Here is a 13,536-nt window from a genome sequence, read left to right as displayed (position 1 = left end):
AATCTCATAATCGTTGCGAGCAAGTGCGGACAGACAGCAGCCCGCCTCAGACCCTGCCACTCACCGACATCGAAAACAGGGTGACAGGTCTCATTGGTGTCACAGGTCGGGCAGCTGCCACTGGGGTCCCTGATCCCCGCTCGGAAACTGAGACAAGTCCTGCACATTCCCTGGACTGGTTTGGGGCAATGTCCTGCAGTGTCGCTGGGTTAGATATAATGGAGCAGTGGTGGTCCTTCAAATGAGCCTGTGCTATGTACCCTTCCTCATGTCACCCTGCCCCCTCGCCTGTTGCTTTCTACTTCCAGATGACCAGCCACAGGCGCCGCATCCCTCAAGGGACCCCTCCACATCTGGAAGAGGAGGAGGAGGAGGATACGGATGAGCCGACTCCGGCGCAGCATCCGACAAACCCTGCTCCACCATCGGCACTCAGCTCCTCTGGGGACAATGTGACGTTCTCGGAGTTCGAGGATTGCAAGGCTCCTGGGACTAGTGGCGTGCAGCAACGCAGTGCTGGGGTTGAATCCTGCAGGCCATCTCTCCGGAGGGTGAATCGGCAAAGTCAGTCTGCTGACAAGACAGGCAGATGTGGGACTGGACATAGCGGGAATGTCCAGTGAGAGCATCCTAATCAGCCGTCAGCTCCTTGATGTTTTGGAAAGGATTCCCGTGAGCATTGACAGCCTGAAAGCGACAATAATGGAGGTAGGGTCGCAGATTATCAGTGCGAGCCGCGATACCAGCAGTGTCCACACGAGGCTGGTGGCCTCCAGCAGTAACACTGGACTCCCGGAGCATGTGGCACGAGCCCTAGCAGAATATGGCACATCATAGGCACAAGCTCTGCTTCAGCTTGGGCAGGTGATGCAATCCATGCCTGCCTCCATACTCTCTGCGTTCCCCACTGTTCCGTCGGCGACAGAGTGGTTCCAGGGATATGGGAGGTGGTATCATTCCCCCAGATGATAGCATTCCTTCTCCCCCAACTCAGTTGCCAACCAAGCATCAAGGACGGTTGTCACCCAAACCACCTGTGACTGCCGACGTCGATGAAGAGGCTAGCCAGTCAGAAGCCGGGCCTTCCATGCCACGAGCTGGTCCAGTGTGTCCCCAGACGCTGTCTCCATTGTCTCTCCCCCCAACACAGCAGCCCTCTGGCAGCCTTACTGCATGCTCTGGTGCCACTTTGATGAGGAGCAGCAGACAAGGGAGGGGATGAAGGGAAGGGGGGCAAAAGACGGTTGGAAAAAATAGTGGGGCAGGATTTGATTTAAGTATTGCACTGTTGGATTAAGTTCTTGATGCTGGATGAAGCTTATTTATTTTATAGTATTGCACTGCTGGATTAAGTTCTTGATGCTGAATTGTGTTCTTGAATTATCACACTGCTGGATGCGGCTCATTATTTTATTTACGTCTCACAAAGAAGGTTAAAAAGGTTACAATGTGACAATGTTCAACATATTTTTTTCTTCACCATAACCATTCCTGTGTAGTGTGTCATTTGCAGACTAAGAGGGGAAATAATCAACATGGTGGGATAAAGTGGCCAGGCAACGCTCAAACCTGCCATTCACTCTTCAAGCAAAATGTTCAATTATGAGCTGCTGACGTAAGGCTTTTGCAGTGGCAAAATCTCCACGATGCTTCCCCTGTGGTTGTGGTGGTGGCATGGGTTCAACGTCAGGCCTCTCTTCCTCGTCTTCCTCCTCCTCCTCCTCTTTCTCCTGAGGTGGTCCTGCAATCCCCATTGGCAATTCCTGTCCCCTCATGATAGCTAAGTTGTGTAGCATGCAGCACACCACAATGAACTGAGGGACCTGCTGAGGGGAGTATTGCAGGCAGCCTCCAGAGTGGTCCAGGCATCAGAAGCGCTGCTTGAGCACTCCAATTGTCTATTCGACAATGTTGCGTGTGGCTGCATGGCTCTCATTATAGCAATGCTCGGCTTCTGTCTGAGGGTTCTGGAGGGGGGTCATGAGCCAGGTGGCGAGGCTGTAACCTTTGTCCCCGAGAGCCAGCTCTGGCCTTGTGCTGGACGCTGGAACATGCATGAGACACTGCTCTCACGCAAGATGAAAACATCATGGATGCTCCCTGGATTTCAGGCATTGACTGCCACGATGCAATGAGTATGGTCGCAGACGATCTGTACGTTCAGGGAATGGAATCCTTTTCGGTTTCAGAAAACCTCTGGATTCTCTAAAGATGCTCGCAGGGCGATGTGCGTACAGTCAATGGCACCCTGAACCTTGGGGAAGCCAGCAATTCATCCAAAAACAATAGCCCTCTCATTTTGGGTCTCCCTGATCATTGGGAAGTTTATGAAGTCCATCCTGTGTGCGTACAGTGCAGTAGTCACCTGGTAAATGCAGCAATGTGTAGCGTGCTGCGAGATGGAGCATATGTCCCCCGTTGATGCCTGGAAGGAGCCGGAAGCATAGAAGGCAAGTGAACAGTCACCTTCACCTCGACAGGCAGTGCAGTCCTGTTGCCGTTGGTAGGCTGTAGGTCTGCCTGTAGGAGCTGGCATATCTCTGTGACCACCTCTTTTCTGAAGCGCAGCCTTTGAACGCAATGCAAATCAGAAATGTGCAGGTAGGACTGATGTTCGCTGCAACAACTGTACAGGGTATTGGTGAGGCCACACCTAGAGTACTGCGTAGTTTTGGTCTCCGTATTTAAGGAAGGATAGACTTGCATTGGAGGCTGTTCAGAAAAGGTTCACTAGGTTGATTCCGGAGATGAGGGGGTTGATTTATGAAGACAGGTTGAGTTGGTTGGGCCTATACTCATTGGAGTTCAGAAGAATGAGAGGTGATCTTATCGAAACATTTAAGATAATGTGGGGCTCGACAAGGTGGATGCAGAGACAATATTTCTACTCATAGAGGAAACTAAAACTAGGGGACATAGTCTCAGAATAAAGGCCGCCCATTTAAAACTGAGATGAGGAGGAATTTCTTCTCACAGAGCGTTGTAAATCTATGGAATTCTCTGCCCCAGAGAGCTGTGGAGGCTGGGTCATTGAATATATTTAAGGCGGAGATAGACAGATTTTTGAGCGATAAGAGAATAAAGGGTTATGGGGAGCGGGCAGGGAAGTGGAGCTGAGTCCATGATCAGATCAGCCATGATCTTATTAGATGGTGGAGTAGGTTCGAGGGGCCGTATGGCCTACTCCTGTTCCTATTTCTTATGTTATGTTCTTAAACCCGTGTGGGGTAAGGCCTCCTCCCCATACATCTGCAAGTTCTTCGATTATATTGCAAATGGTCAACAATAAGCCTTCTTCCACCTTGAAGCATATGGCAATAGCAACCAGGATGAACAGCTCCTGACCTAGCATGGCCCCCATCTTTTAAAATAAGAACATAAGAAATAGCAGGAGTAGGCCATACAGCCCCTCGAGCCTGCTCCGCCATTTAATACGATCATGACTGATCTGATCATGGACTCAGGTCCACTTCTCTGCCCGCTCTCCATAACCCCTTATTCCCTTATCGTTTAAGAAACTGTCTATTTCTGTTTTAAATTTATTCAATGTCCCAGCTTTCACAGCTCTCTGAGGCAGTAAATTGCACAGATCCACAACCCTCAGAGAAGAAATTTCTCCTCATCTCAGTTTTAAATGGGCGGCCCCTTATTCTAAGATTATACCCTCTAGTTCTAGTCTCCCCCATCAGTGGAAACATCCTCTCTGCATCCTGTCAAGCCCCCTCATAATCTTATACGTTTCGATAAGATCACTTCTCATTCTTCTGAACTCCAATGAGTAGAGGCCCAATCTACTCAACCTTTCCTCATAAGTCAACCCCCTCATCCCTGGAATCAACCTAGTGAACCTTCACTGAACTGCCTCCAAAGCAAGTATATCCTTTCCTAAAAATGGAAACCAAAACTGCACACAGTATTCCAGGTGTGGCCTCATCAATACCCTGTACAACTGTAGCAAGACTGCCCTGCTTTTATACTCCATCCCCATTGCAGTAAAGGCCAAGATTCCATTGGCCTTCCTGACCACTTGCTGTACCGGCATACTAACCTTCTGTGTTTCAAGCACCAGGACCTCCAGGTCCCCTTGTACTGCAGCACTTTGCAATCTGTCCTTAAATGTCCTTCAAAACAAACTAGAAACTCACATAAAACTTCACAATCAAAAGTCCTATTCACTCACAACTGCAACTTCCTCCTTCGCTTGTAACATGGCGAGTTAGCACCTGGTGCGCTCTGGTTCCGTCTGGTTTTCTGGGCGAGTATTCAGGCGGACAGTAAATCGGGCAAAATGCTCCAAAGTTCCGCCCGGGGTGCTAGCACAGCGATGCACGACAATTCACTTGATCCCAAAAGTCAAGACAGCGGCGGGACAGTAAGTTTTAGCGCCGCTGCAAAACCATTGCCAAAAGTTCGCCTGGGTGCAAAATCGTGCGCCTCGTTTTACGTTCCCAAAAAATCATTGTTGCATCCCGCCGAGGTGCTAAATGGAGCGCAAATTAACTGAAAATCCAGCCCCTTGACTGCTGAGTTATAGGCTGATTTTTGCAGTCAGTTTATGTACAATAGAAAAAGAGTTAGAATGACATAAAAACAATGTCATTTGGGACTGTTGTAGTAAGACATGGAGGAGACATTCATCCCATCCATCTGGGCTAAATTGAAGCCCAGGTCCTAGAGGTGAGCAAAGAATATGCTGAACCAAAGCACCAGTCAGCCCATTATAATTGTACACTGTATTGTTAAATAACTATCATGAAACATCTTTCAGTCTTTTTTTGCCTTAATCAACATTTCCAAATTCCAAACAAACGCTTACAGTTACAGTAAAAGGCCCTGGCTTCACGCTGGCAGATTGTATTAACTCCATACTTGTAGGTTTTTACCTCGGTTCTCTTTGCCTTTGCTCTAGTTTATATATATTTACATACAGACTGGAATATTAGTTATTCCAAATGTATTATACATTTGCATTTTTAGATCTGTAATATGCTTGGAAATGTGTTTTTAAATCCAATATCAATGGGGAATTTGAAGGTATTGGGGTTAGTGCAAAATGGTGATCGTGAATTGGCAGCCCATTTTACACCATACCCGATTTTCCTTTCCACTGACTTTAATGGACACAATGTAAAACAGTCTTCCAAATCACTATCAGCCCATTTTGTGCTTATGACTGATCAATTTCACCTCCATTATGTGCACATGCTTTTGGCTTTAATCATCATTATAAAATAAATCAATGCCTTTTCCTGACTTTAAGAGGGCATCTCCACTTCAGGGAATTTTAGCACATACATAGCAAAAGTATATGCTAATAAACACCAGCTTATATATTATCCTGACTCAACTCTAAACTGTAGAATGTCATTTCCAGATTATTAAAAAAAAAATCAGAGACACTGTCTATTTCAGCTGGAAGGCTTTGTGATTTAAACTATCTCGATGTTAATTTCCGGGCAAGGCTCATTTATCCTTTAATACACATAACTGCAAAACAATGCAATTACCAAGCATGGATCAGCTTGGTTAGTTATACTCTCTTCAGCTACTTACTTGACTAAAAGCCTGAGCCTGCAGTAAGATGTCCTGCTTCAGTTTTGTTGCTTGATTTGCATGGAAGGATTGCTTTTGACTCTGAACAACAAAAACAACTTCATACAGCTCTGTAAAACAAAAAAGTAACACCAAAAATAATGCTAAATTATGTTAATATATAAATCTGTTTTGTTACAAACTTTAGCAACAAGAACAATTGTTCAAAATGATTCAGTTTCCATATTTTCTTGTTTTTTGAATTTTGTGTTGGGCCAAGTGTCAGATGTTATTTCTGAGAACAGAACACTTCTCTATTATGAACACTCCCAAGTTATCTGCAGGACAAGTAGAAGCAGAGTAAAACTCCCTCTGCTGTGTCCCAACAATGCATCAGTGTGACATTTTCCACAACAGTATGTGACCTGAGTGAAAATGTCAATTTAGTACCAACAAGTATTGAATACAGTCTTGAGCTGTGGGCTCATGCCCAATAGGATTGTGGCTGCTGAAGCTCATTTCATACATGACCCTTACAACCAGTAGTCAGAAGGACTTTTATCTTGGCTGTATTTGTTGTACCCAGGCCCCAGAGGTGAAAATCTAACTCTATCCAATTTCCCTCCCTGCAATTTCTGAGGGTGAATCATATATTAAGTGTGAGGAGAGAAAAAAAATTATATTTCTGGAACGGTGACCCACCACCTTGTGAAAATTAATTTTCTCATTGTTCTTTTCCAGCTCCTTAGGGGGGGGAGGGATTTTTGGAGGCGGGGGATCTGCAGGCACGTTTGGTGGCGGGTCGGGTGGGAATGATTTTTGACAGCGGGTCAGCATCCCATTGTCAACCCACCGCCACACGTCTTTCCCAGATGTTAGGTCTGGCAACGCTGAACAGACCTGACATGCAGCGGCTGGGGGAGGCAATTCAAGTCATGGTGACCTTGTTAACAGCCCATCAAGGAGTATTTTGCGCTCATCTTTACATTTTACGAGATCGGCCACAGGGTCCATGCTGCTCGGTGATCACGTCAGGTAAGCAGGTCGGGAGTTGTGTGACCATGGAGTCATCGCATTACTTGACAGCTGCAAATGTGCTATAAAAGCTCCCTTCTCACAGCTGTTCACTTTCCAAGCTCAGAAGCTGTTGCTTGCTGTACTTGGAAGACAGATTGAGCTTTATTCAGGTTGCAAGTGTTTGGAGTAAACTCTCTTTCCAGTGTCACCTCACTGGAACAACGGGGCCGAAATTCAGGCACGCCAGAAAGCTGGCGCACCTACGATGATTTACCTGGTTTTACCGCCGGTTGCGATGGGGCGGCCTTCCAATCAATTTTCTGCACTTTGAACTTGTTTTCGCGTCGGACAAGAAGTAGGTCACAATGGGGGCAGGAGTGCAGCGGTACGTCCTGGTGAGGGGCGGAGGTTGGGATGGGACCGAGTCTCCGCCGCTGCAGTGGTGACGTCACTGTGCGAGCGCGTCACCCAAGAGGGGGTGCCAGGTTGCCTGCTGATGGCCCAGCCGAACCCGGGGCAATAATTGGCCGGGTCGATCGGGAGGTCAGCCGGTAAAAATAAAAACATGGCGGCTGCGGCAGTCCGCCCTCCCCTTGAAGGGCCGCTGCGCTGCCGTGACTCACAGACAAGAAACCAGCTGCACCGACTGAAAAAGCTGTCGGGGGCACCGCACGGCAGATCAACGATTTTTCCAGGTAAATTTGGGGCGGAGTGTGCTGGTGGTGCGGGAAAACGGCAGTGCGGGCTTTGATGACACGATTGTGGCGGTCAGCGGCAGCGGGGCAGAAGTGGGTTCAGGCCGAAATCCCTGAGCTGAATTTGGGCCGTGGCGGCCAATGGACTGCAACGTGGCGGCCACTCGATTCCGCCGCAAAACGGCGTTAACGGGCCTTATCCGAACCCTGAATTTCAGCCCCAACATCTCTCACCATTGACAGATTGCTTCTGTCATCTCTACTTCACCTGCCACCTATTACATCAGCATCGGTTCCCTTGAAATTATCTTATCTTGGTCCTCAGAATTCTACCACGATCAGTCCCAACACCAGCAGCACCAGGCACACCAGCAGCACCAACAACATCAACCTTCTCCGCCACCAACTAATGCTGCACGGGACACAGTGCATCAATACCCAACCACATTGCTGCCCGGGACACGAGCGAGGGCCTCACCTAGGCCAGATTTACTTCGCTTGATGCTGTACACCCTGGCTGCCACATGATGCATGAGGTTGGTACCACCCCATACCAACACCATAAAGCATCCCTACAATGCCCAAACCATTCCTTTCACACTCACCACCATTTTGGAGGGTACCATTATGTCCCACCATTCACTGCAACTCATTAAGCCACTTCTAAAGGAACACACAGATCTGTCCAAGAATAGAAAGTGTTGAAAATAAGATTTCAATGTTTGACACCACATTAACAGAAACTTTATATGAACATTGCATAAAACACCCAAGTACCTATCCTTGTATGTTGTTAGTTGGTATGATTGGACTAGGATGAGGGCGACTGTGAAGGGTGGCTAATGAGATGGGGATGTGATAATGTAAAGAGAGAGATAAATTGGTGAAGGTGCAAGGTATGTTGGTGTAAGTAAGGATGTGCAGGAGTAGGATAGGGAAGGTAGAGTGTTGGGGATGTGGTGAGTGGCACAGCAGGATGAGGTTGAGTGTGCCTTTGCAATAACATTTTGTGACCTATTGAGATAATTCAAAGGTTATTGAAGACACTAATAACATCCCAATAGTGGATAATCAAGGGGCTATAGGGAGGGAGGAACTTAATACAATCACCATCACTAAAGTGGTAGTACTTGGTAAAATAATGGGACCAAAGGCAGACAAGTCCCTTGGACCTGATGGCTTACATCCTAGGGTCTTAAAAGATGTGGCTGCAGAGATAGTGGATGCATTGGTTGTAATCTACCAAAATTCCCTGGATTCTGAGGATGTCCCAGCGGATTGGAAAACCGCAAATGTAACGCCCCTATTCAAAAAAAGTTGGCAGACAGAAAGCAGGGAACTATAGACCAGTCAGCCTAACATCTGTCGTTGGGAAAATGCTGGAGTCCATTATTAAGGAAGCAGTAGCAGGACACTTGGAAAAGCATAATTCAATCAAGCAGAGTCAGCATGATTTTATGAAAGGAAAATCATGTTTGACAAATTTGCTGAAATTCTTTAAGGATGTAACGAGCAAGGTGGATTAGGGGGAACCAGTGGATGTGGTATATTTGGATTTATAGAAGGCATTCGATAAGGTACCACACAAGATAAAAGTTCACAGGGTTGGGGGTAAAATATTAGCATGGATAGAGGATTGGCTAACAAACAGAAAAGACAGTCGGGATAAATTGGTCATTTTCTGATTGGCAAACAGTAACTAGTGGGGTGCCGCAGGGATCGGTGCTGGGGCCTCAACTATTTACAATCTATATTAATGACTTTGATGAAGGAACCGAGTGTAATGTAGCCAAGTTTGCTGATGATACAAAGATGAGTGGGAAAGCAAATTTTGAGGAGGACACAAAAATCTGCAAAGGGATATAGACAAGCTAAGTGAGTGGGCAAAAATTTGGCAGATGGAGTATAATGTGGGAAAATTTGAGGTTATCCACTTTGGCAGAAAAAATAGAAAAGCAAATTATAATTTAAATGCAGAAAAATTGCAAAGTGCTGTGCTACAGAGGGACCTGGGGGCCCTTGTGCATGAAACACAAAAAGTTAGTATGCAGGTACAGCAAATTATCAGGAATGCAAATGGAATGTTGGCCTTTATTGCAAGGGGGATAGAATATAAAAGCAGAGAGGTCCTGCTACAACTGTACAGGATATTGGTGAGGTCACACTTAGAGTACTGCGCACAGTTTTGGTCTCCATATTTAAGGAAGGATATACTTGCATTGGAGTTCACTAAGTTGATTCCGGAGATGAGGGGATTAACTTATGAAGATGGGTTGAGTAGGTTGAGCCTATACTCATTGGAGTTCAGAAGAACGAGAGGCGATCTTATCGAAACATAGGATAATGAGGGGGCTCAACAAGGTGGATGCAGAGACGATATTTCCACTCATAAGGGAAACTAAAACTAGGGGACATTGTTTCAGAATAAGGGACTTCCCATTTAAATCTGAGATGAGGGGGAATTTCTTCTCTGAGGGCTGTAAATCTGTGGAATTCTCTGCACCAGAGAGCTGTGGAGGCTGGATCATTGAATATATTTAAGGCGGAGATAGACAAATATTTGAGCGATATGGGAATAAAGGGTTATGGAGAGCGGGCAGGGAAGTGGAGCTGAGTCCATGATCAGATCAGCCACGATCTTATTAAATGGCGGAGCAGGCTCGAGGGGCCAAATGGCCTACTCCTGCTCCTTTTTCTTACATTCTTATGTTTGCACCACTGCAGTTGAGTCCTACCGACGACATCCCTGCTTGGAAGGGACGAGAACCTCCCTGCCTGCTGTGATTCCCTCCATCAGCATATGGAGGGTGTCATGGGAGAGCCTGGGTGCAGTGCTTCAGTGTTTACAGCATCTCAATGCTGCAGAACGCTGATAGCACAACTGTCAAAATTAATTTGAGCATGGTCCCTTTAATAAACCAGCTAATGACACGTCATCAAGTGAAGTCATCAGACCCGCTTCCTTTAATTGGCCGGAAAATGCACTGGGCAGTCTTAACAAGCTCAATCAACATAAAATCATTCTACAGAGCTGGCTGGAGCCAGCAGCAAGGTCGGGACCCGCCACCGACCCCGGTCCCGCCAAAGTAGGGGAAATCTCAGCCATAGATTCTAAAGATAAGGGGCATAAATTCAACCTCAGTGGGAGCAGGAAAAGGGCAGTAGCCTATTGGTCACCTGTAATACACGTCTCACGATCTTTCTTTCTCTTGACTTTAATGGAAGGAAAATCAGGCTGGGTGCATAATGGGCGGCTGATCTACTGCTGTCCACTTCCCTCCTTGCCGAAGTTGAATTTTGCTTCCAATATGTCCATTAATAGAAAAGTAATTTTAGTCAGTGTCTACAATATTATGTTCAAATTCCTTTAATGGCTTTGGTTCAATTGACTCCCCAGCTGAATAGAATTATCAGTTTTCAAGTTAGTTGATCTGGGTCTGGTTCCGAATGGTTGATATAAAATTAATATTCTGGGGGGTCAGCGGGCGGGATCAGTGGTGGGTCGGGTGAAAAAGTGTTTTATTTTGACAGCAGGTCAAGACCCACCACAAGCCTTTCCCAACGTCGGGTCTGTCAGCGTTGAGCACCCCTGACAGGCGGCGGTGAGGGACCCAATTAATCTCATTAACATCTAGTTGATAGATCATTAACAGGCATTTTTACCTTAACTTTTCACTTTCATTTCATGGACATGGTAATCAAGTATGATTGCACTAGGATGAGGGTGAGTGTGAAGGTTGGCTAGTGAGTTGGGGATGTAATAATGTAGTTAGAGAGATAGGAATAAGTGGAGGTGCAAGGTAAGTTAGTACTAACTAATAACACAGAAGGGTAGGCATTTGGGTGTTTTACGCAATGTTCATGTAAAGTTTCTGTTAATGTCGTGTCATACACTGAAACCTTTATTTTCAACACTTTGCATTCTTGGATAGATCTATGTGCACCTTTGGAAGTGGCTTAGTGAGTTGCAGTGAATGGTGAGACATAACGGTACTGCCCGCAATGGTGATGAGTGTAAAAGCAATGGTTTGGGCATTGTAGGGATGCTTTATGGTGTTGGAATGGGGTGATGCCAACCTAGCACATCATGTGGCAGCCAGGGTGTACAGTGTCAACTGAAGTAAAGCTGGCCATGGTGATGTGGTTGGGTGCTAATGCCCTGTGTCCTGTGTAGCTTCAGTTAATTGCGGCGAAAATTGGTGTTATTGTTGGATGATGCTGGTGTGCCTGATGCTGCTGGTGTTGGGGCTGATCGTGGTGAGATTCTGAGGACCAAGGGCACCGATCCAGATGTAATAGATGGCAGGTGAAGTTGAGATGACAGAGCGATTGTTCTGTCGGTGAGAGATTGTTCCAATGAGGTGACACTGGATCGAGTGTTTGCTCCAAACTCTTGCAACTTGCATAAAGCTCAATCTGTCTTCCAAATACAGTAAGCAACAGCATCTGAGCTTGGAAAGTGAACAACTGTGAGATGGAAGCTTTTATAGCACATTTGCAGCTATCCAGTAAAGAATTGATTTCATGGTAACACAACTCCCGACCGCCTTACCTGACCTGATCCTTGAGCAGTGTGGAGCCCATGGGCAACCTCGTAAAATAGTACGGTGGGCTCAAAATACTGTTTAATGGGCTGTTAACAAGGTCATAATGACCTAAATTGCCTCCCCCGCCACTGCATGACTGTCGGGTCTGTTCAGCCCTGACAGACCCGATATCTGGGAAAGTAGTGTGGCGGTGGGATGGCAGCGGGTTCCCGACCCGCTGTACGGAAAAAACAATTTCCCACCCGACACGCCCACTGACCTCCCGAAAAATCCAGCCCTAGAAATCTACTATGTAAACGATGTAATTTTCTTCCCTTCTAAGATTTGGCTTAAAAGATGCATTTATTATAGAAAATTAAAGTTTACTCAATAGATTACATCTTATTTCTGTTCAAAAACACTTAAAATATGCTGCATAAAATGTACCATCAAATCTTAAATGAAAGACTACAAAAAATGCTGTGGTACATTCTAAGGTGATTGCGATGAATATTCCAGAGAATGCAAATTCTTTGAGATTATTATGTGGAGCACAGACCTCCCAAGGGCAGATCATTTGAATTCAATGTCTGTCTCTAACCAAAATTTCACAAAGTTGCTCCTATAAATTCAACAGGTAATCTCACAAGATCATAAAGTATTTATGAATGAGGGAGACTATTGATCTATATTAGTTCATCCATCCAGTCACACCCTACTTTCTCCACCATTATTATATCCAGTTGTTTCTTAAATGCAGCCAGAGTTTTCACTTGTACCACTCTACTGGAGGTATATTGCAAGTATAGATCACTCTCTGCTTGATCCTGAAGTAGCATTGTGCAAAAAATAAAAGCTACTTCAGCTGCAGAAACAAGGAGAAGCTTTTGCAGAAAAGAAGCTTCATCTGGCAGTTATTTCCAGATTTGACACTCTGCTGGACCAATATTACCATATTCAATAATTCCACATGACAATCGCATTGCTGCAGATCTGTTAGCATAGATAATGCAAGTAAGAAAGAAAGATCTTGCATTTATATAGCACCTTGCATGACCTCAGGAGTAGCTAAAGTACTTCAGAGCAAACTAAGTACTTTTGAGGTGTAGTCACTATTGTAACTATTAAAGGCAAGTGGGGCAGCCAATTTGAGCAAGGTGTCAAAAATAGCAATGATATAAATGACCTATTAAAACTCTTCAGTGATGCTGGATGAGGGTTGATTGGTGAGCAAGCCACCAAGAGAACTCGATTGCTCTTGGAATAATGCCATGGGAACTTTTGACAGGACAGATGGGACCTCAACCAATAAAACAGAATCTTACAATTACAAAATCTTATACAATCAGGCAAATGTCACCAATAGGCACCAGATAATATCACAAGCCAACCAGAAAATTATGCTGTTTTAAGTTGCAATAAACAGCCTCTCTGGAGGAACATATATGTCTACATGTCAATAGCCTGTGGAAACCTGTAAAAGGAAAACTATATTCTGAAAACAGCCCTATTTACACAAGTGTTCTGGGCATGTTGGGAAAAGAAGTCAAATTGTATCAAGAGAATTATATACTATTAAAGGAGGAAGGGGAGTGCTGTTTAGCATCCCAACCTCCACAAAATAATACAAGATGATAAAGGAATTCCTAATAGGAGCTGAACAAATATGCATGTAGCTACTTTTTTGGAACCTTTCGGAATCAAAAGCACAATTTCTAAATTTGCAGATGACATCAAATAGGAAGGAATTGTCAAGACTGAGGAGG

The 13,536-nt window shown here is 45.4% G+C and overlaps 1 protein-coding gene across 2 annotated transcripts in view; it reads right to left on the bottom strand.

The window, feature by feature from the left end:
* Nucleotides 1–13,536, bottom strand: part of LOC139275195 (beta-1,3-glucosyltransferase-like) — a 467,305-nt gene that overhangs the window by 361,847 nt on the left and 91,922 nt on the right. For both annotated transcript variants that reach the window (XM_070892319.1, XM_070892320.1), the window contains exon 4: nt 5,554–5,663. In XM_070892319.1, the coding sequence (XP_070748420.1) occupies nt 5,554–5,663 (110 nt within the window). The remainder of the gene's footprint in view (nt 1–5,553; nt 5,664–13,536) is intronic.

This window comes from Pristiophorus japonicus, chromosome 10 (assembly GCF_044704955.1).
Source record: "Pristiophorus japonicus isolate sPriJap1 chromosome 10, sPriJap1.hap1, whole genome shotgun sequence".
NCBI lineage: Eukaryota > Metazoa > Chordata > Chondrichthyes > Pristiophoridae > Pristiophorus > Pristiophorus japonicus.
Note: the sequence above shows the minus strand (reverse complement) of the source record. Positions and strands in the feature narration are given on the sequence as shown.